This window comes from Mycteria americana, chromosome 5, assembly GCF_035582795.1.
Source record: "Mycteria americana isolate JAX WOST 10 ecotype Jacksonville Zoo and Gardens chromosome 5, USCA_MyAme_1.0, whole genome shotgun sequence".
Taxonomy (NCBI): Eukaryota; Metazoa; Chordata; class Aves; order Ciconiiformes; family Ciconiidae; genus Mycteria; species Mycteria americana.
This window is the reverse complement of record NC_134369.1, coordinates 9,689,831-9,713,771: the sequence shown is the minus strand read 5'-3', so window position 1 is coordinate 9,713,771 and position 23,941 is coordinate 9,689,831. Positions and strand designations below refer to the sequence as shown.

Genomic DNA, 23,941 nt, shown 5'->3' with positions numbered 1-23,941 from the left:
AATTAAGACAAAATGTAAGAACTAAATTGCATTATTAGAGCTGATACTTTCCACAAACAAATGGAGATTGTTTCTGCAGTGATATATAAGATGGTAAGACCAGTTCACTGTACACATACTTACTCAGAGCCAGGCAGTAAGTGAAATCATTCTAAAATGCAAGTTATACTCTTAAATCTTGCGGGTCATTTGCTCTTGCAAGATATAATCAATCATAATATTGATTCCCATGCTGTTTGTGCTAGGAAAAATATACTTAACTGGGTAACTGCAATAGGTATGTGTATATAAACATGTAAGCACACACACAAGAAATCTTTTTACAACTGAATACGTTGTTTTACAGCACTCTCTGCCCTCTCGTAGCTTATACTGTTCTGCTGCATTGCAACTGCTCTGCACTGATGCTTGCTACAGGACAGAGGGGTTACGCAGCGACCCCGGCTCAGACGGCTGGGACCTAAGTCAAATCCAATGGGTCCAGCCAGGGCAACATATATGTATATCATATAGTCACGTTTCTCATCCGATCGTCCTCAAAAGAAACGCACAGGTTACTGCACAACCCGCCGATTAAAGTCCCATTTCATCGAACGCCAAGGCTTAGTCAAGCGTATGGGCGTGACTCGTCCCTAACGCGATGCCGCTTCACTTCCCGGCAGCGCCAACGGGGTGACAGCAGAGCACCGCGCAGGACAGGGACGCACGGCACCGGCCGCCCTGCTTGCGCCAGGAACGTCAACACGCGAAACCAAAGCAGGGCTTGCCCTGCTGCCGTGCCGGAGAGCAGGGGCTGAGGCAGGACAGCAAAGGGGAGGAGAAGCGTCATCCTCACGCGCTGAACCATTCACACGCGCGCGCAGCCCTGGGCACGGGCAGGCAGGAGCTCGCTCACCTGTCTTCAGCTGGAAATGGTACGCAGGAAGGGGCATCCACGGCAAGGCCAGGGCTGCCACGGACTGGAGATGCGGTACGTGCTGCTTTATGTCTGCTGTGGCGTTGCTAATGCCGTACGCGAGAAGCCTTTCAATTACAGCAGCTGGCATAAAAACCAGTCTGCCTCGTGTAACGTAGTAACCAACTGTTACGTTATTTGATTGCTCCAGGATTTCAACCTAAAACGCGCAGGGAAACATATTTTTTTATTATTTTATTTGCAGTTCAACCACTATTTGATGGGACTTCTCATCCTGAATATAGCTCCCTTGCAGGGTTTTTATCCTGTAATCCTCTATAAACCCTACAGGATCAGTTAGTGTCATATCAGACATAGTATTAGCAGAACTGCTCAGGGAGCTTTAGACCCAGCCCATACAAAACGTGCTCTGAATTGAAGCGGTGCAGTATTGCTATCATAGCTCATGTACCTCTAATTTAGACCGGGGCTTCGTTCATGTATATATACTGTGACATTTTACTTGTGAATGTAAAAATACAGAGAATCCAGAGAACATCCAGCTCCTAGTTCATACCTGAAGTTCACTGACTTTGTGCATGTGTCTGTCATTGCAGGTTTGGAGACAAATTTTTGAAAGACAAAAGTTTCCAATATTTGATTCTTCAACCTCAACTGTCTCTTCTATACTATTTTTCCTATACTGTCCCAGATGGTTAAGCCATCACCTATATGATTAGAAATGACAAACCACAAGAATGAACACACTGTGAGCCAAAACGTGAGTTGAGTTTTACCTCGCAATTCTGTATTTTCCGAAGAGTTTAAACCCTGGAACTGGTCCTCCACACTAAGTTTTAGCTGGTTTCCTCCGTTAGAAAAAGAAGCTCCTCTCAGGTTTACAAGAAGGTGGGGGAATAAGTCTGAGAGTTTTCATTGCTGCTGCTGAGACTCAGGACCATACAATTCCCCAACCAACTAACATCATCCAAACTTGCAGCAATGGAGCATGGGGACAAATTACTTTTATAAAAGCAAAATTACTTTTTTTTCTTCACAGTGGCTTGGTGAGTATAACTCATAACAAACAGCCTTGGACTCAGCACAAACCCCTGCCTAAGCACACAGGAACCTGTGTCACAGAGAAGTGTGCCCCAGCGATCCACCTAAGCCTGTGGATCACACAGCAATGCAGAGCTTCGTGCAATTTAGCTGCCAAGTGATGAACACATCTCTTTCATTTATTTTCAATAAAACGTGCTTTCTCCCTGCTCGGGATTTTCATCCCTGTGGAATTGCACTTGTCAGGTGCTGGGTTTTCAAGGCAGGGAGCGGACTGACAGCAGTGACACCCCATTTACCAGCCCTGCTCTTGCAATTGATCTACGCTGAGCACAGCAGCACTTGGCTGACGGTGAACCAGAGTCACTCCTGAGCTGCAAGGGGAGGAGGAAACGGATCTCAGTAGGCGTTTCCCAGAACATTCCAAAAAGAAAGTTGCATTTCTCCCTTCTACTTCATCAAATAAAATGGCAAAAGCTTTGGAGCGGTCCTTATATTTTTAAAGCCCAGACTGGGTGACACCTATGCCTGCTTTCCATAGGAAGAGCTCGGTGCTCCCCTCCAAGAGGCTTCCTGCATCCAGAGACGCCACTGGAGCTGCAGCCAGCAGGGATTCTCTTGGTGGGAGAGCTGTTTCGGTGAGATCATGCCCGCAAGCCAAGCATGCTTACCTGAGCGCTGACATTTTGGTTGAAAGCTTGTCTCAGCACTTGGTTGAGTCCTTTTCTCACGCTCTCCTTGAAGGGATTGCTGATCAGCATCCTCCTTGTGTTCAGAAACAGAACTGTGGAACAACAAAAGGCACATGTTGGTTTGAGACATTACCATGCTACTGTTTGCTTTTTTTAGTTGTTTTGTGTTGTGCTAGCTGCATGGAGACCACCAAAGCAGCTAGGATTTGCAGAAGCCCCAATGGGAGCAAGAACTGCAGGGACTCAGCAGCATCCCCAAGTTCCCTACTCATCCTATGGCAACAGCCTGTTGTTTCCAAAGTGAGGTCTAACGAATGCAATTTCTTTAGCAACAACAAGTCTTTGCCATGCTGCCATTCTGAGCGAGGTATGATGCCACTCGATTGCCTGCAGATAGACCGGTGCAGCATTGCCAGGGGGCTGAGCCGGTGCTGCACAGGCAGGCCTACGTAAACGGCGTGTGCTTCATACCTTCAGGGCCAGAGTTAAATAAACAAAGAAATCTGTTACTCCACCACTACAATTATTTTCCATTTAGGAAGTATCTGTATACTTTCTTTATTAACATCACCACTAGCTTTTTCTTTTTCTCTTATAATTTGCAGAAAGATTTTTATAGCTGCACTTAAGTACTTTCAATCATATACTGTATACAAGCTACTTCTATCTTTAGAAATAGTTGTCGTACTCATCATAATACCGATGTAGATATTTAGCAGCTACTAACACCCGTTAGGTCTAAAAGCTGCTTATTTCATTGTCCCAAGTATCATTCAGTTCTGTACAAGGTCATAAACCCTTTTATGTAGCTATTCTTCTTTGCTGAGATCTCCGAGGTACACACATCTTCTGGTGCTCCACCATGCTACCATAAGGAGTCCATACAAAGCCTGGGCAAGGGACCTCTCCAGGCCCCTTTAGTTCAGCTTACAGCTAAGGAAAAGCTGTCTGTAAAAAACCAGCTAGAGCCAGAAGTAGTACCGTTCACATAGAAAGCTCAAAATCCTCCCCTTTTGAAGCGTACAACTCTAAATGCTAAACGTTAGTTTCAAATGAATGTTTAATGATAGAATTAGGTGTTCATATAAAAACAGAATTAGGTATTCCTATGTAAACAGAGCCAAAGACTGAGGCAGGTTACTGCGCCGTCTTCTTCAGTGACACAGACTCCTTACTGCAAAGCACAGACCAAACCACCGTGTCATACGGGGTCGTCCCTCTGCATCGCTGGTTCTGCTATGACCAGTGACCCTGCAGCGACCCGCTGAACTTCAGAGCACCCAGTGCTTCGTTTGACACGTTCATTTGACTACTTCATTTAACACATTCATCGTAAAATCCAAGCTACAAATAAAGCCAATGCCATCCCTATACTAGCAACCCCGCTTTTATCTGCCTGGTTTGTCAGCGCAGCAGCGTCGTCCCCAGATCAATCGCTAGTGCCCCCACATTCTTTGACACTTGAGTGTATTTCCCGCTCATCAGCGGTTGCCCCTCATAGACAAGCGAGGTCCTTTCTGCAAATTCAGTGGCCCCACGTACCTGTTTTAACCATCAGGTTCCTGGAGAGCCGGCAATCCAGGGGAGGAGCTGCCGTCATGTTAGCGAAAGCGGCTGCTGCCGTGGTTTCGGGAGGAGCAGAGGTGTTTTCCACTGGAGTAGGGGGAAGCCTAGTTGTTTTCGCTGATGCTGTAATAGATGTCAAAGCTGCTGTAATTGTCAGTGGATATGGAGTTGACGTTTTGGTGATTTCTGAGCTTGGGAGCTTCTGGGTGTCAGTTACTGTTGTTTCTATCTGCCTTGGTACATGTGCTGTGGGTGCAAGTGTGGCAGCTGTGGCCGTGCTGCTTTTAGGGGTTATAAGCATAGCTGTCATGTCCACGGGTGATGCAGTTGTGTTTCTTGTTGCAAAAGGAAAATCTGTATGTGTTCCTACTGAGCTTAGACCCGATGCCAATCTTGTGGCAGTGTTATTTTTTGTTAGTGTCAGTATCGGTGTGCTTAAAGCCATCACAGATGGCAAAGGTGTGTTTTCAGTGCCTAGAGAAAAGAAGGAAGAAGCTGGCACTGGTGAAGCTGGAGATGATTTTCTCGTTAGTGGTTTTGCTTCTGAAGTTCCTACTGTAGGTATTGCACCAGAAGATACTCCAGATAACACTGTAATGACAGAATGGGTAAAGTTGGTTGTTGACAAAAAAGGAGAAGTTAGTGGTGTTGGTGATGCATGGAGAGAAGTTATGATGACTGACTGCAGAGCACTGGTGGTAGGGGTTTGCAATGGGATGCCCTTGGTAGCTTTATTAGATATATTACTGGGAACTAGACTATGTCTTGTAGCACTTGTGTCCCACTCCTCCACGCTAAATGTAGCTGGATTTTTATCAGCTGTAACCAAATAGCCAGAGGACTCTAACTGGTCATCTGCAAATTCTGGCAAATGCCCAGAACCAATGTCTTCTTCTGTAATAAAACTACGCAAGAGAGTTGAGCTAGAAGGCTTGGTTATGGGGAAGGAAGACGTGGTTGGCAGTACGCTGTGGATGGCACTGCTTTCATGGCCGGCCCAAAAAGTCAAGTTGTCAGTGAGCTGAAAAGCCAACACTGGTGTTGTGCCTAAGGTTTTTGTCAGTAAAGTAATCTTTCCAGCATCAGTTATTTGTGATTCTAGAGAGCTAGGGAAAGCACCTGTATCATTAACAGGAGGCACATGTAAACGGAGAGGTGCTTCATGGCGTATACTGATATTAACGTCTCCAACAGTGAAAAAATTAGCAACGTTTTCAACTGTGCTTCCATGCTTTTTTTGCAGGGGGTCAGGCACTGTCAAAGCAGTAGCAAAGGATGAATACTGAACAGGAGATGTTTTCAGTGCAAATGCATCTACATCAAGCTCTGGAAAACTATTTGACTTTGTTCCAGCAAAGGGTAAATGTGAAATGTTTTTACTAGAGTTTGCATAGGTATAGTTTGCTGAAGGGGTGGAGAAGAGTGACTGCTTATTTGTATTCGTTTTCTTTTGCAGACTTGAAACTACTGAGTATGGTACATGGTACTCAGTTTCCAACAGAGGAGTACTTGGAGGAACTTCTCTTATTGCCGTTTTGGCTGAAGGTTTTACCAAAGGAATACTAATGCCAGCTGAAGACAACAACGCTGTATTGGTCCACGTAGAAGCCAAAGTTGTGACTTCAGGAGAGCCGACAGGATCTAAATTGCTTTCAGAGTCCGCACTGGAAATCCCAGAAAAGCTGGAGCTGTGGCTCTCCGTCACCGTTGTCACGGAAACCAGTGATGGCTGCGTACCCCACGCTGGAGGCACAACAGAGGCGAGATACTTTCTACCAACTGAACGGGAAGTCTGACCAGAGGTGAAGTGATTTAAAGCTCTTGGGGGTGAATATTCTGCACGTGGGGTCCCAACAGTGGGTACTCTCATATTTCTGTCTTCATTTGCAGTTACGTCTGGACTCTCTGCAGCACCAGGTGGAAGATGTGCAGTCACAAAGATACTAGTAGCGGATGTATTTGTGATAGCAGGTTCAGGTTTTGTAAGGCCTGTAGTGGAAGTAATTAACAGCACTGCAGCTAGATCAGGACTAGTCATGCCTGTTTCCAAAACAGTGCCTACTAGCTTTGATCCTTTGGGGAGTTTACTGGTTTGGATATCCAGAGAAGCTTTGGAAAGCTGAGACCCATAACGCAGAATACTATCGGTATTAAAGTTCGTGGACATCTTTGCTGTCACCCTTCTTGTGAAAGGCTGTTGAGCTGTTCTTGCCACAGGAAAGCCATCAGAAGTTGAGAGAGTATGTGCAGAAGCAGTTGGCAACCGCATGCCGTTTGCCTGATAAGCTCCATCAGTCAGGTCTTCTGCAAAAGTCTGATTCAGAGCCACCACCGAGTGCTGCAAGGAAACAGTCAAAGGGGTTTGCAAAGTATCCTCATCAGCTGCTGCTGCCCGGGGACTGTTTGTGCGTGCTATCCTAGTAAAGGTGTAATTTGTCTCAGTTAGCAAGGGAGACCTTGTGCTTGTTGAAGAGGAGTGCGTTGCATTTCTAAAGAGAAAATCTGTTTCACTTCTAAATGCTCGTACCGGCAGCGCTGCATTGTGAGCGTGCTTTGCATCTGGAATAAGTGATTTTGGCAATGAAAGGGAAGACATGCTCTCTGTTTTGCTGGAGACCTCAGCCAGGCTCTCGGAAGCTGATGACATGAAAGGTGCACTGGTAGAGCTTGTAGTGTAATTAGTCAGTGCTGTGGAAGACTGAGGATGACTTATTTGGGGTATTAGATGTGGAGTACCCACAGGATGGAAGACTGATGTAGGAACCTCTGCTTTATCCTGAAAAACTGGTGATGACAGAGGAGTGATATCACTGTTTCTGTCAGTCAACGCTGCCTTAAATGGCTGACTGTTTGGTTTTACTCCAGTAGAAGATACATTATACATACTCTCATTAGGAAACCGTGACAGGCTTCTGGAAGTTACTGACAGGGAAGACTGATATGTTTTTGACACAGGAATATCAGAGTATACAGACAAAAAAGAGGTCCTTTCTAAAGGAGACCCTTTTCCCACTATTTCTGTGAAATGCACTGTTGTCAATCCAAAGAGATTGAAAGGCATGGTACCCGTAAACAACTTGAGACCCTTTCTGTGATTCACCATACTGGAAGGTACTACAGTGACCGTGCTTAGAGGACTATTTCTGCTTTCACTAACCTGTGAGCTGGCTGAATCTGTGTTGAAGAAACCTTCAGGATCTGCAGACAAAGGCACTTTGATGGGCAGTACAGCTGGTTTAGAAAAGTTAATGGTATGAGGTGACTGATTTACCAATGAGGAGAATAATGGTGATGGAACAGCAGCAAGCATGCCTGATCCTGACGTGCTTTCTTTTGAAATGGAGAGTGTTTCTAATGGTATTAGCTGAAATGGCACAGCTGTACTCAAATGTGTCACTGATGGTGTAGTGGACAATGTGGCAAACATACCAAGTTGAGGCAAACCTGATACAGCAGCTGTTTCATCTGCGTCTTGAGATGATGACCTCAGAGGCAACTCAGCTGAAACCTCAGCGGGTTCCTGGGATGCACTGTTTCCACTGCCTTGATAAAGGGTGGGTGACAGATGAGTTTGATCCGAAGTCCTGGTACGTGTGCCAGTCAGTGTTGTTTTTATCATCTGAAGCAAGTTTGCATTCTCCAAAGTCTGTCCCATAGACATATCAGCTACCGAGGAAGTCTTAGTTTCTGTGGAAGGCCGTGTTGGTGATAGTATAGATCTCCAGTTAGGAAAAGATCCTATAGAAGGAGCAACGTTGATATGTTGTTGCCTGATACCTGTAAAATACTAAGTAAAATTAGTATATTCTTCCCCAAAAGGAAGAGGAGTTGTTGTCTTGTTGCAACAAATCACAACACAAAATGCATTACGTTTAGTAAAATTAGTGAAAGTTTTTTGTATTTAAAGGGCATAAAAATTCAGAGAAAGTTAAAAAAATAAGAAAAACACAAAAAACAGTGAAAGGTATAACGTGACAGAATATAAACCCCTGAAGCAGTTTCATCTGACAGAAGAACAAGGAAAGCTTCCTAAACCATACTATTTCAAAATACTACTTTTAACTAGGACGGTTCAACATACTAAAAGACACCTTCTAAAGCCTGGGACAATTCTTGAGGTTATCATCAGTCACCCTGTGTCAAAATATTATGTGAGAAGATGGGTTTAGAAGCAGTGTAGAAAGGGAATAGATTTTGACAACCAAGCTTCACTGACTTGGCATGCAGTCTGACATGGGAATAGAGTCAGCATTGGCTGGGTTCCTGTAGGATGCATCTGGAGGTGCTCATCTTGCCAGTTCTAATAATGCATGCAATTAGAGACACAAAAGGAAGAAAATAAAACAGGGATGAACATGAGGAAAGGGGGGTAAGATCCAAAACAAATTAGGAAATTAAACTCCATTTTTGATACGTGCAGATGTACAGCGCAGCATTTCAAACACCAGTTTACTCTACATTCAACACCATAATGTTCCTAGGCTTTGTTTTCTTAAAATAATTACAGTTATTCTAAAACTGTAGCATTAGTAGGAATCTCACATTCCTACTAATTTAAAGATTAAGATTTACTCAAGAGTAAAATTTAAGGGTTTTTTCCCCTTCCCCCTCCCAGCCAAGATAATAGGTCAAAACTCAGTACTGGCACTTGCTGCCCTGCCAAGCTGTGGCCTTTGCATAGCAAAGCAGAGGCACAATACGGAGCTAGTCCCTACCCTCCAGCTCCAGTGCATCTGGATCAGACACAGAGGATGTCAACCTCCTCCATACCCGTAATGGCATGGAAGAGTAAGGAGGGGCAGACCTTGAGATACTTGGTTATAAAACAGGCTGGACATTAGTTCCAGCCACCGATGAACCCAAGGGTCAACAGAGCCAACAGCACCGAAGGGGATCAACCTGCACAAACAGGAGCCAGCAGCAGAACACCGTACAGAACAAGAGAGGAAAATGGGTCACGCTGCACCTATTTAAAGCTAAGTTTCTTTCTTGTGATGCCCTTGCGCTACACCGCCCATCATCCATATGCGCAGGCCAAAGTAGATGATTAGACTAGCTCCTTCAGGCTCCTGTGTGCATTCAACAGGAACATGCTGGAATTATGTTCAGCATGGCATTTTCACTCTATAAACAAAAACAACCCGTAAAAAAACCCCAAATAAATAAACTACAGATCTTTCCTTTTATCCCTGTATTTAAGAGCTTTATTAAGCCAAGGTGAAGAATCTTTCCTCCACTGAAATGCAAGAATGAATACAGAATTCAAGAAACAAGTTGTTTTAGGGGAGCAGCCTCAGGATGGATAACCGAACAGAGCTCTGCCTTTCTAGCAACTAAAAAAGTCCCCAAGACTTTTCTTTTAACATGGGCTAACTTGCACACTAGCATTTTGGAGAAAAGCAAAGGTAGGCAGACACAGGGCTACCTACAGCAACGAGAGATAAGCAGGCTAAGGGGAAACCCAATCAGCCTTTATGACGCTGCACCAGATGATCAGCAGGCTGGAGAGGAGGCTGCAGAGTCCACCAGGGAACCTGACCCACCAGGAGAGGTTTGCAGCACAAAAGTAACACTTTTATATTTGTGCCATGGCTGCTGATGTGTCATTGGGCAACCAGAAACCTAAATGACTGGTGTGGCCTGATTTCTGATATTCTACATGCTCCACCATATGTCAGGAGGCACACTGTGATTTATACTATGTTTTGGTGGCTTTTCCTTCCCTGCTACAGTCAAGCAGGGACTGTACCTTTTTAACAGAAGGTAGGAAAGAAGATGACATGTACTTTGCTCAACTAGAATGGATTCAAACATATGCCTGAAATTAAGAACTAGATTATGTGCTTTGCAAAATCAGGCCTTAAGCAACCTGCAGTTAAATTTCTGTGAGGTCATCTCAGCTGATGAAGTCATCATTACCCAATCTGTTACACCTCGAACTGTCTTGTTTCACCTCTGAACTGAAAGGCCGTACTGAAAAGTGAGTGCAAAGCCTTCACGTGGGATTTCATCTAGTACTTAGCGAACGTGAGTCCTAAAGGGGAATTAAACAAGTCAACGTTTTCTTGCTTTCTAACATAGCAAAATCTGTCAACATCAATCCACACACAGTCTGCACCAGTCCTCATATATTTCTTCACACTTTGGTTTAATGAGAATGTTTACGAGCAGAGAGACAATATAAACCTGGAAAAAAAGTGTTGAATTGATGTTACCACATTTTGACAAGAAGTAAAAGGAAAGCTCAACTAACGCAAAGATGATAAAACACTGAATAAAAAATGTCCCCTAACCACTGCTTAATGCTAGTCCTTCAGTTCTTGTTTCTTCCATTCCACACCAACTGGCGACTTTCCTGTCTACGTCCATTAATGAAGTAAAGCTCTTGAGTTACTGAAGGTTTAAAAAAAAAAAAATTATACAATATTCTGCAACCGATATACAATGCTAGCATTCCACTGCAGCAAGTTTTCTTTGATTCTACCTTTACGGAAAGATACTGACTATCAGTATCTATTTCAAACTTCTGCCATAAGTTCAACATCCTGGTAGTGACTGGACGCAGCATGCAAAAGGCAAAGTTATCTTCCCAATACATGGAGTTTAAACTGAAGTACATACTCTTTACTTGATAACTGGTAGGATGATATCAAACAACTACAGATCCTTATCAAATACCGTGCACACAAAGACTGTATCATGGAAAAAGAGTGGACATGGGAAAATATTTCACTTCCACATCTATCAACAGCTGAAAACTCTTGACGGAAGGAGAAGACAACCATTTCAAAACAACATGAAAATTGCAATGAGAACTCCATCTCACGTGCATTGTGCACCGAGCCATTGCTTGTACATACCAGTAGCTCTTTACTCACGTCTCAGGATTACCTGTTATTCTTTCATACTTCAGGCTATTGATTAACCGCCACCTCCAACAATCCTTAAACCCACTTAGCAGTAACCTCATTACAACCATCATTTGGTTAGGGATCTTTCCATTTGCAATAACGAGAAACACCTCCAATATGCCACAGCAGGAAGTTAAAAATTGATCTAGTTTAGAGAAAATCACGGCTTTATCATTTCTGAGCCCTTTTGTGCACACCTAAAGGAGTAACAGGGATGAAAAAAGAGCACAGAGGTGACCAAGATGACGACCGACATCTCCCCCCACCCCCCCTCTACTAAAGTAAAGGGATAGCAATGGGGAGCACATTAGCATATGCGCCCTGTGCCTGTCCAAAGGTTGAAGAGGATGCATACGTCTAATTAATATTTGACAGTAATATAAGGATGATGAAGTTATGTACCTCTGGAGCAAGAAGTCTCAGTTATTGTCCAACTTCTGCCCCTGCTCCTGAGACACCACAGTTGCATGTTGTTCTTCATACAGGTTTGGTTATTTCTAGTGAGACAATTAGTTGGTAAGCAAATCTCCCTTGGAAAAAGTAGTGGCCAATTAAAATGCCTGTCTCTTTGCTATGCCCATAAGATTTCATGGAATCATAGAATATCTCAAGTTGAAAGGGACCCATAAGGATCATTGAGTTCAACTCCCTGCTTCTCACAGGACTACCTGAAACTAAACCATAGACTAAGAGCGTCATCCAGATGCTCCTTGAACTCTGACAGGCTTGGTGCCATGACCACTTCCCTGGGGATCCTGTTCCAGCGTCCAACCACCCTCCCAGCGAAGAGCCTTTTCCTAATGTCCAATCTGAACTTCCCCTGATACAGCTTCATTCCACTTTCTCGTGTCCTATCGCCGGTCACCAGAGAGAGGAGATCAGCACCTCCCCCTCCACGAGGGAGTTGTAGACTGCGATGAGGGCACCCCCAGCCTTCTCTTCCCCAAGCTGAACAAGCCAAGTGACCTCAGCCACTCCTCGTAAGTCTTGCCCTTGAGGCCTTTCACCATCTTGGTTGCCCTCCTCTGGACACACTCGAATAGTTTGATGTCCTCCTTATATTGAGGCGCCCGAAACTTCACACAGTACTCTAGGTGAGGGTGCAGCAGTGCAGCACATGAAGAGATCAAATTGCTTATCTGTGCTGCTGATATTTGAAACCACGGTCCTGTTTGCTTTATGCCATGATAAGGCAAAGATCCATAACAAGCAATGCGAGCGTTCTGTGGATGCTCTCATCTGCCATGCCTGTGCCCATCAGCAGGCAACCAGCAAGAGGAGCAGCCACGGAGAAGCCTGTAGGACCCCAACCGCAGAGCTTCTCTCAGGACAGATGAGTATCTGTTTCTTAACATGCTCACAAAATTAATTCAGCTCCAACGGAACTAAAAAAACCAAACAAACAAACAAAAAAAAAAAACAAAAAAGCAGTCAGGATTCAAACATTTCCCTCCACAGAAAGGCTAAACAAAAAAAAGTGAAAACCTGAACTGAATAACAGTCTACAACTCTACTGAAGGAAACACAATGACTACCCAGAGCTTCCCTCACGCTGCCACGGCAGATGAGAAATACTGTTTTGCCACTTTTGAGCCATTACGAAAGATCAACTCAAAGGTATCTCCAACCACAGAAGATTTCTCTTGTCATGACTTCTATCTCATTATTCAGATCATCTAGGTTAGTAACATTCAAAAGTGAAGCTGATAAAAAGGACATACGAAAATTTTATTGTATGACTGACCAAGACATCTTCCCATTATACATCAGGTAGATATCTTTTCATAACCTTCAGCATACTGAAGACAGGATTTCAATTTTCAAATGAATTTGCTTTAATTATTAATTTCCGAGACAAAAAATATGACCAAAAGTAATTCACAACTATTAACTATTGTAAAGGCTAAAGTTTAATAATACAATAGTATCTGTATAAGAGTAACTATAGCCATCTAAAGCACAGTGAAAATCCAAATATTAAATTACATAAGCAATCTGGATTTTATACAGGTCTAAATCAATCAGCCCTAAGGCAAAGCAATTCCAAAGACAACTTTTAAAAAAAAAACACCACCACCCCAAAAAAAAACCAACCCAGCGTGTCAGAAACACAGTTACTTAGAAACATACATAAAATAACCGTCTACTTACAAGATAAGTGTTGTTGAGAGAGACCATTTGCTACTTTACCCCAGACCACCCAGTAATAGATAGCACTATCCCAGGGCTGCATCACCTCTCAAGAACAATGCCACTATTACATGAAAAATGCGTATTTTTTTTTTCCTTCTCACAAGTATGAAGTTTCCTGCTTATTATTGTTTCATCTTGAGAGACTGAGTGATCAAAGGCCAGATGTGACCCATACGAGATATGATAGGGAAATAAACAGAAAAATAATCTCTGCTACACCAGTGGAAAAAGGCACGACCCTACCCAAAGGGTTATACAATTTACTTCTGCTGTTGAAGGATATTAAGCCTACACAGTATGATGCTAGCATCAACATGCATGTTATCTGAGCCACTTCAGAGTTTCCTAAAATGTCTCTTTTTTTATTCCTTGAGAGTTTACAATTGGAAAAATGGCATAAGGAATGCCACTTTTACGGGTCAAAAGGTATGAAATATGCTACCAATAAGAGACATAAATACTCAGCAAAATTTTTATAAAAATAGCTATGTGGCATATCAAAATTTTACTGTTACTCACTGTGCAGAACGGTAAAACTTAATTACGCCTTCATAATCCGTTATTCCAGCCTTACATTGATGAAACTATTCCATCACAACCTATGCATCCCATACGTCTCACCTTTGGCACCATTCCGCAAAGACATTTGCGGCTTAATTTCACACCTCTTGCGTAACATTTAACCTGCAAGCGATTTCTAGCCAAGTCAAAAAGCCTACCTACAAATACACGTACTGAGCCCTGATGCGCACACCCCGAGCCGTGCCTGTTTCTGCTCTCGGCGCGGTGTGGGTTAGGTCTCGGAGGAATCGCCCGGCTCAGCCAAGGCGCGGGAGGGAGAGCACGCCAAGACTCGCATTTTTGGCAGCTGCCGACCCACAGCTACTACAGCAGGAACGGGGGGTGGAGAGGTGGAGAAAACTGCTTCCTTGGGGTTGCGCTAACTTTCTCAAAAGAGTGAAGGTCAATAAACCAGCAAAATAAATCCTGTTCTGTGACCTCCTTAATATCAATTTATTTAATGCAGATTCCGGGAAAAGTTTACAGTAATTCTGATTCTCGCACTTGTTTCAATTGTAACTTTTCCCAAATTAGACACTGACCTTCCAAATCCAAAATTCTGACCTGGAGGATTAAAACACAGATCTTCTTACCAGCACCTGAGGTCCTTCACATCCCAGCTTCTATTTACCTGTAACAGTCATCAGCTACAAGAGCCACAAGCACCGTCTCCCATCGAAAAAAGCCCTCTTCCCAGTGATCTTAGAAAACGGTATCTGAAAGCTATTATTAATTTATTTTTGACAACCAGGAAAAATATTTTGTCCCCATACCACCAGAATTCTGTTTAAACAAAACAGATTTTCAGTGAGAAAAACTGTATGAGGAGGTACCATATTGCACAAAGTTTTCTTCTCAACAAAAAAAAGCTTTGAACTTTATAATGAATAACAGAAAAATGTTTGGACACAGTAGTCGGTCATCTCAATTGCACAGCCATATATTTTGCTCATGTCAAAAGTCAAAGCAGCAATCTCTTCTGCTAGGAACATTTGTGCACCTTCCCCTCCTCCACACACAGATTTCCAAAGGATATCTGTCTGGTTGGGTATCCAAAGGCTACCAAAGGAAACGCACCAGCACCAAAGCCTTGCGTCAAAGGCAACCCTTTAGCTATGAAATGAAAATAGAGGGCTGCAATGAAAATGTACTTCTCTCCCGCTTTCAACATGTCCTGCCTTCATTGCTCACACAGACCAAATACAAGCTGGCTGGGATTCAGGAGAGCAGAGCCAAGCCTGCAAATGCTTCACGGCTGCCATCAGTACTGCTTCAGGAACCGCCAGACTGGTGTGACTGGTACCAAGCGCCAGTCTTGCCTGGGGGTGAAACGCGTCTCCTCGGCCTCACGGGCAGCTCTGCCGCATGCTTTAATTGCGTCCGGCAAGCAGGGCTGGAGGTGAGGAGCGGTATGAGAGACCATAGATTAGCCGGGGTAAAATAACACGCTCCTGTCGTCGAGGAAACAATTCTGCCACCGGCAATTCCAGCTGCATCATCTGCATGCTGTATTCCCAGAGCAGATGTTCAACCGGATCATTAGGAAACGCAGGAAAGAGCAGCGTGGCAAAGGAGAATTTCATCGCCATGCAGTGCTGCAGGATGATTGCACATAATCATACAGAAACCAGAAAGTGCTACAGGGGCTATTGTCCTCGCTCCCGCTGAATGTACCTGCTACCAGTTCTGCTTCAGTTTATCAGATTATTCACAGAATTTAAGTGAATGAATGACATATAGCTTTATTTTTTATTTTTATTGCTTATTCAGCAACACTTTTAGGATCAATGCTTTTGTGAGCCTGACAGCCTGCTTTAGCACACTGCTTATCTATTTATTTGTAAACACACATTTATACAAACTTTTGTAAAGGAATTGTGTTTATTCAGGGAAGTTTATAGAGACACCACTAACATCAGCATAATAAGTGATTTAATGAACAATGCAGCAAAAAAATTCAAGGTCATTTGGGAACGTGCAATACCAAAGCTGTCGGTTCTCATGATTTTACCTTGAGTCTTACAATATTTCAGGGGCTTTTTTAACAGAGAAAAAAAAAAACCACACAAAAATGAAAAACAAAACAAAAACCAACCAACCAAAAAAAATCCCTTAAATGAAACATTCTGTTACTATTTCAGCTTTCATTCTTTACATGAAAATTCTGAATTCTTGTGGTTGTGGGATAAAAGAAAATGAAAACATTTTAAAATCCCATCATTTTTAAGGAAATCACATTTTTAGAGGACCGACTTTTAATTTCCGGAGCTAGGACAGACTGTAAGGGTAGTACCAAATTCTGAATGAGCATGAGAAGACTTTTGGGGCCAAACTTTGATCTGCTTAGACTCTTTGGGAGTTAGGCAGCAAAGTACAGGCAATGTGGACTCAGCTTCATTTTTCCGCTAGTAGTTACAAGTCAGCAATAGTACAGCTTTCTCATTATATGCAATAAAAGCACATTTTCCTAACTACAAGCTACTCCTTTAATAAATCTTTCAGAGCTTAAACTCCCCCTGCAAAATCAAATACAAGAGGAGACTGAAGAGAACCCCTGCTAAAAGCCACATGGATTATTCTACAAAAAAAAAATTTAAATTATTGTCTCCAGAACTTTTTTAAAGAAACGATAGCACTTTCAAAAGGTTGAACTGCGCACCAAATTACATAATACAATATATTTTGACATGCTGGTTGGGTAATTGCGAATGTTCCCTTGAGCCAAAAAGCTTTCTGCTCGCCAAACCAAGCACATCTTCAAGTGAATCTTTTCTGCACGTTACACTTGAGGCCGTAACCCGTGAGCGGAGAAGACCCTCTGGACCACGCTCTGCCAGCGCTAGGATGGTGACTCGCTTAATCCACTGCAGCGGCAGCAGCTTCTGCCACCCTGCCTGAAACTCAGCTCCCCACCGGCGGGGAGACACCCACACCGGGGCTTCAGCAGAAACCTAAGGCACCAAAACACCGGCGTGCAGGCGCACGTTCCTCTGGTGCTGCCGGTGCCAGAGCCTCCAGCAGAGGCGGGAACAAGCAGGTCGGCGGCGCGAGCATCTTTAGCCGCTGCTACCGTTAATTGAGTGCATGAGTGTTACTCCGCTGAGTGCTGCTCGTTTTACAGACGAGCAAGCCTAGGAGCAGAAAGCCCTTGGATTACTGCACATTATAGGCCAAAACAGTTTCAGAGAAGAAAACGAAATCCAAGAATTGCTGGTTATCGCAGCATCGTCTCTACCCGATACGTTCATGTACTGGAGGCATCAGCTGTGAAAGGGTACGTTATGTGGCTGTAGCTAAGCACTGTGCAACCCAAATGCCTGACACCGTGTCCAGACAACCCTAACAATTCTGAGTTTCAACTTATTTCATCCATTTCAGAGCTTTGAAGTTACAGTTACTAGATGCAACACACATGCAAGCGCCAAGGCCAGGAGGGGACGAGCTCTCTGTGTTTCCCAGTGACTATTTCAGGCCAAGGCGTGAAGCGCAGACAGGGGGGCTGTGCCCTGGGCACCCCTGTGCTTGCCCCGGAGGACATGGAGGCAGATCCTCTTTGGGGTCTATCCCAGCAAGATAACCGGGAGAGAGGTTAATCCTCTCTAAGGAGAGATACGGTCTCAGAGGTGCCACATATACAGGATCAATATAAGGACAGAGGTTTCCACAATGTCTTTTGCTGCTCTCGAGCTCTTTCCACTGCCTGTGGCCTCTGACTTTACTGAAGGATAAAGAGGTGAAGACCAGGAAAGAAATGTAGGTCACGCACCGAAGCATCCTGCTTTCTCTGTCTGCACAGCATTCAGTACTGCCCCACCGATAATGCTTTCAAAGTATGAAAGTCACTGCTCTTAAAAAAAAAAAAATCTTTTTTAAATCAACATTTTATTGATTTTTAGATAAGAAAAATTTCTAATCACACTGAAGAGCACGTCTGGAAAGACCACTCAACATCTGAAGTAGAGTAAGTAACATACCTTTTTTTAAAAATGCAGCAAAACAATAATCAAGTCCAAATTCTATTCTCTGTTCAAGATTTGCACCAAATAGCTACTGTTTATCCATCCTGGTATACAATGCATTTTCTGAATCTGAAAAAGCAATGTCTATTACTTGGCCCCAGAACACACTAAGGTTCAATCAGTGAATGTATAATAACCACTACCATGAAGGAGCTAATAGACATATACTGAGTTGAAACACGGTACGTCCTTTGGCGGGCACTCCTCTTTATGTCAGTGAATGAGACTACAAACATAAGCTCTCGCTGAGAAAGTAAAACAAATGGTTTTTTTCTTAGATTAGAAAAATTCTTTTCCTGAGCCGGCTTGACAGCACTGCGGGTTCCTACAGCACAGAGAGCTGCTTTTTAAGGCTTTGGAGTTTTTTCCTCTATCTCTCTCTCTCTCCACTTAAAGGACAGAAACTAGGAAGAAAGCCCTATATACATCATCTTTATTTGTTCTTTCTTATGTTTTGACTTTTCAGAAATTATCAATTTAAATGCACTCACTTTAAAAAAAAAAAAAAAAAGATTTTATTTTTATTCAATATTGCCCTTTGATTTCTACCTTTTACAAACGTAGCAAGGGCCCTCTCTCAAGAGGAGGGAAATCACTTTCCTATGAAGGAAACTGTCAGCTTCCAGGGAGCTGTCAGAGCTTCCTGAGGTCAAGTCAGGATGACGGAGCTGCGACTAAGTTCTTCTGAACACCAAATCAACCTGCAACTTTGCTATGACCTGCAGTAGATATTCAACATGAAGTGCAATATACATTACAATTAAAAATCACATCGTAATGAACTATGCATATCAACTAGGTAATTAATTCTTAAGCTCCTTGTCTGCTCTACAGTAGATGAGGACTTGGCTCAGGCTAGAAACTATCATGCAAATGTTTAAAAATTATTTCCATTTTCTGTGACTTTCACTGTGCTTTGCACAGCTCATTAGCCTTTATTTTCAGGATCTTTTCTTTGCTGCATAAAAGTGGCAATAGCTCAAGTTTATAGCAATATGTTGCCTCATTTCACTTTCTCACCTCACGGAAATCGCTGCAAATACTTGTCTGACAGGACACCATTACTGTCAGTAATAAAAAAAAATCAGCCACCCCCCTTGACAGAGGGTACAAGAGGCTAAAACCACAAAGGGGGACTCCACTCCCTGGTGATAAAAAGGTTAAATAACTGCCCAGTCAAATCTAATTTTTCAGTCATGAATTAAAATCCAGAAGAAATGTTATACAAATGCAAATATATGACATCTGCTTCTGAATCTGAAAAATAAATGGTAACATTGGCAGTCTGTGGGGTTCCCACGAATGCTGGGGAAATACCCTAGCTCCCAGCCCAGCTCCAGGCTCCCCCGCGAGCCATGCACGCTCAGACCACCATCACGATGCAGGCGCCTGCATCTGCTCATCATGTTTCCCTGCAAAAGCGATGGACCTCTCTGCACCATTTGGGAAGCCCCATCCCTCATACGGGGAACTCGGTCCTGTACAGGCTGTACCCCTGCACTTCTCCAACACATTCAGATGCAAGTTATGTATTCTACAGCGGTTCGGTATTTAATTTACAGGCATCAACATATGAGTACAGGCATCAAATCCAGCAAACCCAAAGCTCGCAAAGATCCAAACACAGGGATAAAGCAGGCAGATGTACTTACAGACTGTAGCTCTGCTCTTGCATTGGCTGCCTCGATACAAAAATGTCAGTACTAATCAGTGATGTGGTATTAAAAAGTTGATTCTTTTCCCTAAGATAAAGGTATTGGCATTTTCTGTCAAGTAATTAGATAACAACATCTTCCCTGGGAAGTGACAGGAGTCCTAAAAAAAAAAAATATCATACCAAAAAAGCAGTACCACTGCTACAGGCACAATCATTTTTTAGTAATAGCTGAAGTCACTTTTAACTGTAAAATCAGTAAATACTTAACGGTTACCAAAGTCAGCAGCTGGTTTCTCAAAAATAAGATGCACTGCCTGGAACAAAGGGTATTATTAGGAAGAAAAGATGCTGCTATTTCCAGATGGTGCCCAAACAGCACTGCACAAGTTGGTGGACCTCCTAATTTAAATCTCCAAAGTCCTATAGAAAGGTTTGGGGCTCATAATAGAAAATGACTAAAATATTCCCTCTGCAAAGTTTAAAACAAGCCAAATAAGAGATATTTTCTCCTCCATAGCAGTATGGTTTGCTTGGCTGTCCTGCTGTGCTTTAGTTCACAGGACTCACATGCCCCGTCACGTTGCACCTTAGAGAATGGTAAAAATGGCTCTGGTAGGAAAGCAATTGAAAATGCCTCCTCCTTGGATCTCCAACTGAAATCCATCTTTCTAACTTCTAATTTAACTCAGAACTAAACCCCCAAAAAGCCTGGCTCTGTGACCCACTTTGGGTACCACCATGATACTTCTTGTCACTTGATTGCTGCTCTTCTTGCTAAAGTTTCATAAGACTTTGTTCTCTAAAAATTTCTGGAAGCTATTTCCTAAAACAGCCTCTAACCAAACCAGACCGTAATTTCTTTCCAACCACTCAGTTAATCTTTAGAGATATGCATCTTTTAACAAAAAGAGAAAGACGATGCCCTACTCAGACAGGCTTTTCCTTTGTACATACACTATGCAAACATTTTGCATTTATCTAAGTGTAACAGAATACCTGGATTTTAAAGCTCTCAGGCTAACCAGGATTTTAGGAGCATTACTACTACACTGTCAAACACATGCATTATATTGTATTTAAGGTTTTCCGTTAACCTGTTCTATGACTGGTATTGTTATTGAAATGAGATAATGCAAATGAGATAGGGATAACTGGGGGAAACGAATGAATACAGAGTATTTTTTTTTTTTTAAAGGAAAGAAAGATACATGAAGAAAAAAAGACATGAAGGCAGAAGGTGCTGAAACTGCCAGGTCATGCAGCCATTCATTACTCTTATTATCAATTAAGAGTTGCTCGGGTGTCAAAATGCCAGCATTAAGATCTGAGTCCCTCATGCTACCAAAAAGACTTTGCTCCAGGTAAGACTGGAAGCATAAGGTGAAAGTTTCTTCCCATAACCTTCCTGACAGGTGACTTGTTGCACAGATCAGGGCAGTGCTTAAGCAAATCCCTTCAGTCAGGTCTATGCAACTTCCAGGTACTTTTTCAACACACGTTCTTCCTCACTGTCAAGATTTACTGGCCTGGATGCCAAGGAAACAGGGAACCGTGTGCACAACCATAGCCACAGAGGTGACACGTCACGGTTATGGAAAGTAACATTCGTTCAAAGACTGCTGCTCTGTTCTTTCATCAATCAGGACACAGTTACAGTAAACTGGTGACTTCATGGATGAACCACCATTAAGTAGTACTAAAATTGTGAGTACAGTAAAGAGTTAAAGTGTGAATAATGAACACACGAAAAAAATCAGAAGAGGCCCATGACACTTGCATAAGCAGAAAAAGTCTGTAAATTATTTATTTTTCAAATATCCATTTGGCTCAGATACCTCTACCTTGTGATTTTCAAAATTCTCTCAATGAATGATGCTGCTTTGCCGCCTTCTCCTCCAGGGTCCATCCTTCCCTGCAAGCCCCAAGAGGAACACTAGTGCAACCTGCTACCCAACAGCTCTCACACTGCATCTACTGCAGCTCTCTCTGCTTTCATCCCCCTTTTTAATGCTCTAATAGTCCTAAGTAGGAGCTTGGAACACCTGCAGACCAAAGGCAACCCAGCACAGACGGTTAATACAGAATTAGAGCTTCATTGGCCAAAACTTAGCCAAGGAGAAAATTTTTTTGCATGATGCCAAACAGGCTACTGTGGTGGTTTAAGCCCAGCTGGCAACTAAGCCCCACACAGCCGCTCGCTCACTCCCCCCCGGTGGGATGGGGGAGAGAGTCAGAAGAGCAAAAGAGAGAAAACTCGTGGGTTGAGACAAAGACAGTTTAATAGGGAAAGCAAAAGCCACGCACGCAAGCAAAGCAAAGCAAGGAATTCATTCACTGCTTCCCATGGGCAGGCAGGTGTTCAGCCATCTCCAGGAAAGCAGGGCTCCATCACCCGTAACGGTGACTTGGGAAGACAAACGCCATCACTCCGAATGTCCCCCCTTCCTTCTTTTTCCCCCAGCTTTATATGCTGAGCATGACGCCATATGGTGTGGAATAGCCCTTTGGGCAGTTTGGATCAACTGTCCTGGCTGTGTCCCCTCCCAGCTTCTTCTGCACCTGGCAGAGCGTGGGAAGCTGAAAAGGCCTTGACCAGTGCAGCAACAACTAAAACATCTCTGTATTATCAACACTGTTTTCAGCACAAATCCAAGACATAGCCCCACACCAGCCACTATAAAGACAATTAACTCTATCTCAGCTGAAACCAGGACAGCTACCTTGAAAGAGCAAAGAAAAGCAGCTGAGGAGGCAAAAAAATTAAAAAATAATCAAGACAAGTCCTGGCTTCACAGTTATCTATGCCCAACGCCAGTTCAGACCTCAATGGCAGCAATAGATCCCCAAAGAACGTGAAAAAAATACTCCTTGGCACCTGTGTAACAAGAGCACGACAAGGTGAACAACACTCTCAAGGCAGTCCCTCAACCTGCTGGAGACTCCTCTGGCCCCCCAAGGAGAGGGACACCTGAGAGACCCCCTACCTTGGTGTATGGGCTAAAAGGCAGGCGCTATTTTAAATTACCTTAAACTGAAGGCAAATGCTTTATTTGCAGGAGAGAGCAGAAATGAGATTGTAAATTCTGGCCACAGTCTAAAGGTTTGTCTTGTTGACTTTCACATTAATTTCTTTCTTATGGTTTTACTAAAACTGATTTGAATCTTAAATAAAGACTAATACTTCATTTCATTCTTCACTGACTACTGCTTTTTGATTAACAGGTGATACTTAAAATACTACAAGGAATGTATCCAGAATTCCAATTAAAAATCTAAATGATAACAATTTTTTGCATGAATCAAAGATTTGTCATCTCAGAAATTGTAATTTCAAAGTGATAAATATGCTTCACTCACATTCCCTTTCTGCAAGCCACCAGGCACCATGTTTCTCATCCAAAAGCTTCTTTTATTGCAGCAATTATTTAAAAGTCTGCCTAGACATATTAAAATGTTGACAATAACAAAAATAAATTTTTACAACAGAACACAGTATATTACATGGCTTAATAGCATCAATCACAGCATCTCAGCTTGCAGCTACCAGAACAAGGCTGCACTGCTATGAAATAAGATGGTTTGTTGGCAGTGCAAAATTTAGCTTGAAGCTAAAAAATTAATACTACACATTTATCCCCATGATAAAGAAACAATGGTATAGAATAACAGTGGATTAAAAAGGGAGCCTATACTATAGGGTGAGCCAGGATGTGCTTAAATTCCGTCTCCCTGTGCGTGACTAGTTGTGTTCTATCAGGAAAGCATAATTTTATTATCATCTGAGTAAGGTTTTGCACAGCAGGAGAGGGAAAAAAAAAAGCATGAGTTGATCCAAGCTGTCAATTCAATTTGTTTGAGAACTATTTCAATTGAAATATGGCCTGCTTTCTTCTTACTCCACTTTTTTTTTTAAATTAATTACAAAAATACATTCCAACCTGTTGTAAGCATAGTAAATCTAATCCCCACTGCCATGAACCTACTGTTATCACTTGCTTTTTTGTAAAGTAAGCATAAAGCTCATTTAAACTCAGGTCACTTAATACCATCTCGTCACAGGAGTGGACCGAAAGTGCTAGCATTATATCTTGACTCCTGTTTTAAAGCCCACCCTTTCTATAACAGTTGTATAAAATTGGCCTTAATGCAATTAAGAATAAGTATTTATCTTCTGATCTGACAGCATTTTGAACTTGCTTTGCACAGCTGCAAACAGCTGCAAGAGCAGTAAGGCAGGGATGAATCGGGCCTGCTGCAACTGTACATGCTTCAGCAATTCACTGCATCTCGAATCCAGAGAGTGAGTGGCAGGATGTGCTCTTGAAAACTTGTGGTTGCTATTTTTTTTAAAAACCGCATAAAAATACTCCAAAAGTCATCAACCA

At 42.9% G+C, this 23,941-nt stretch overlaps 1 protein-coding gene across 1 annotated transcript in view; it reads right to left on the bottom strand.

Annotated features, from left to right (window-relative positions):
* Nucleotides 1-23,941, bottom strand: part of KIAA1549L (KIAA1549 like) — a 138,160-nt gene that overhangs the window by 63,756 nt on the left and 50,463 nt on the right. Inside the window, exons 2-5 of the mRNA XM_075501604.1 lie at nucleotides 7,645-7,992; nucleotides 4,192-4,806; nucleotides 2,629-2,741; nucleotides 896-1,115 (exon numbers count right to left, since the gene is read on the bottom strand). Coding sequence (XP_075357719.1) covers nucleotides 896-1,115; nucleotides 2,629-2,741; nucleotides 4,192-4,806; nucleotides 7,645-7,992 — 1,296 coding nt within the window. The remainder of the gene's footprint in view (nucleotides 1-895; nucleotides 1,116-2,628; nucleotides 2,742-4,191; nucleotides 4,807-7,644; nucleotides 7,993-23,941) is intronic.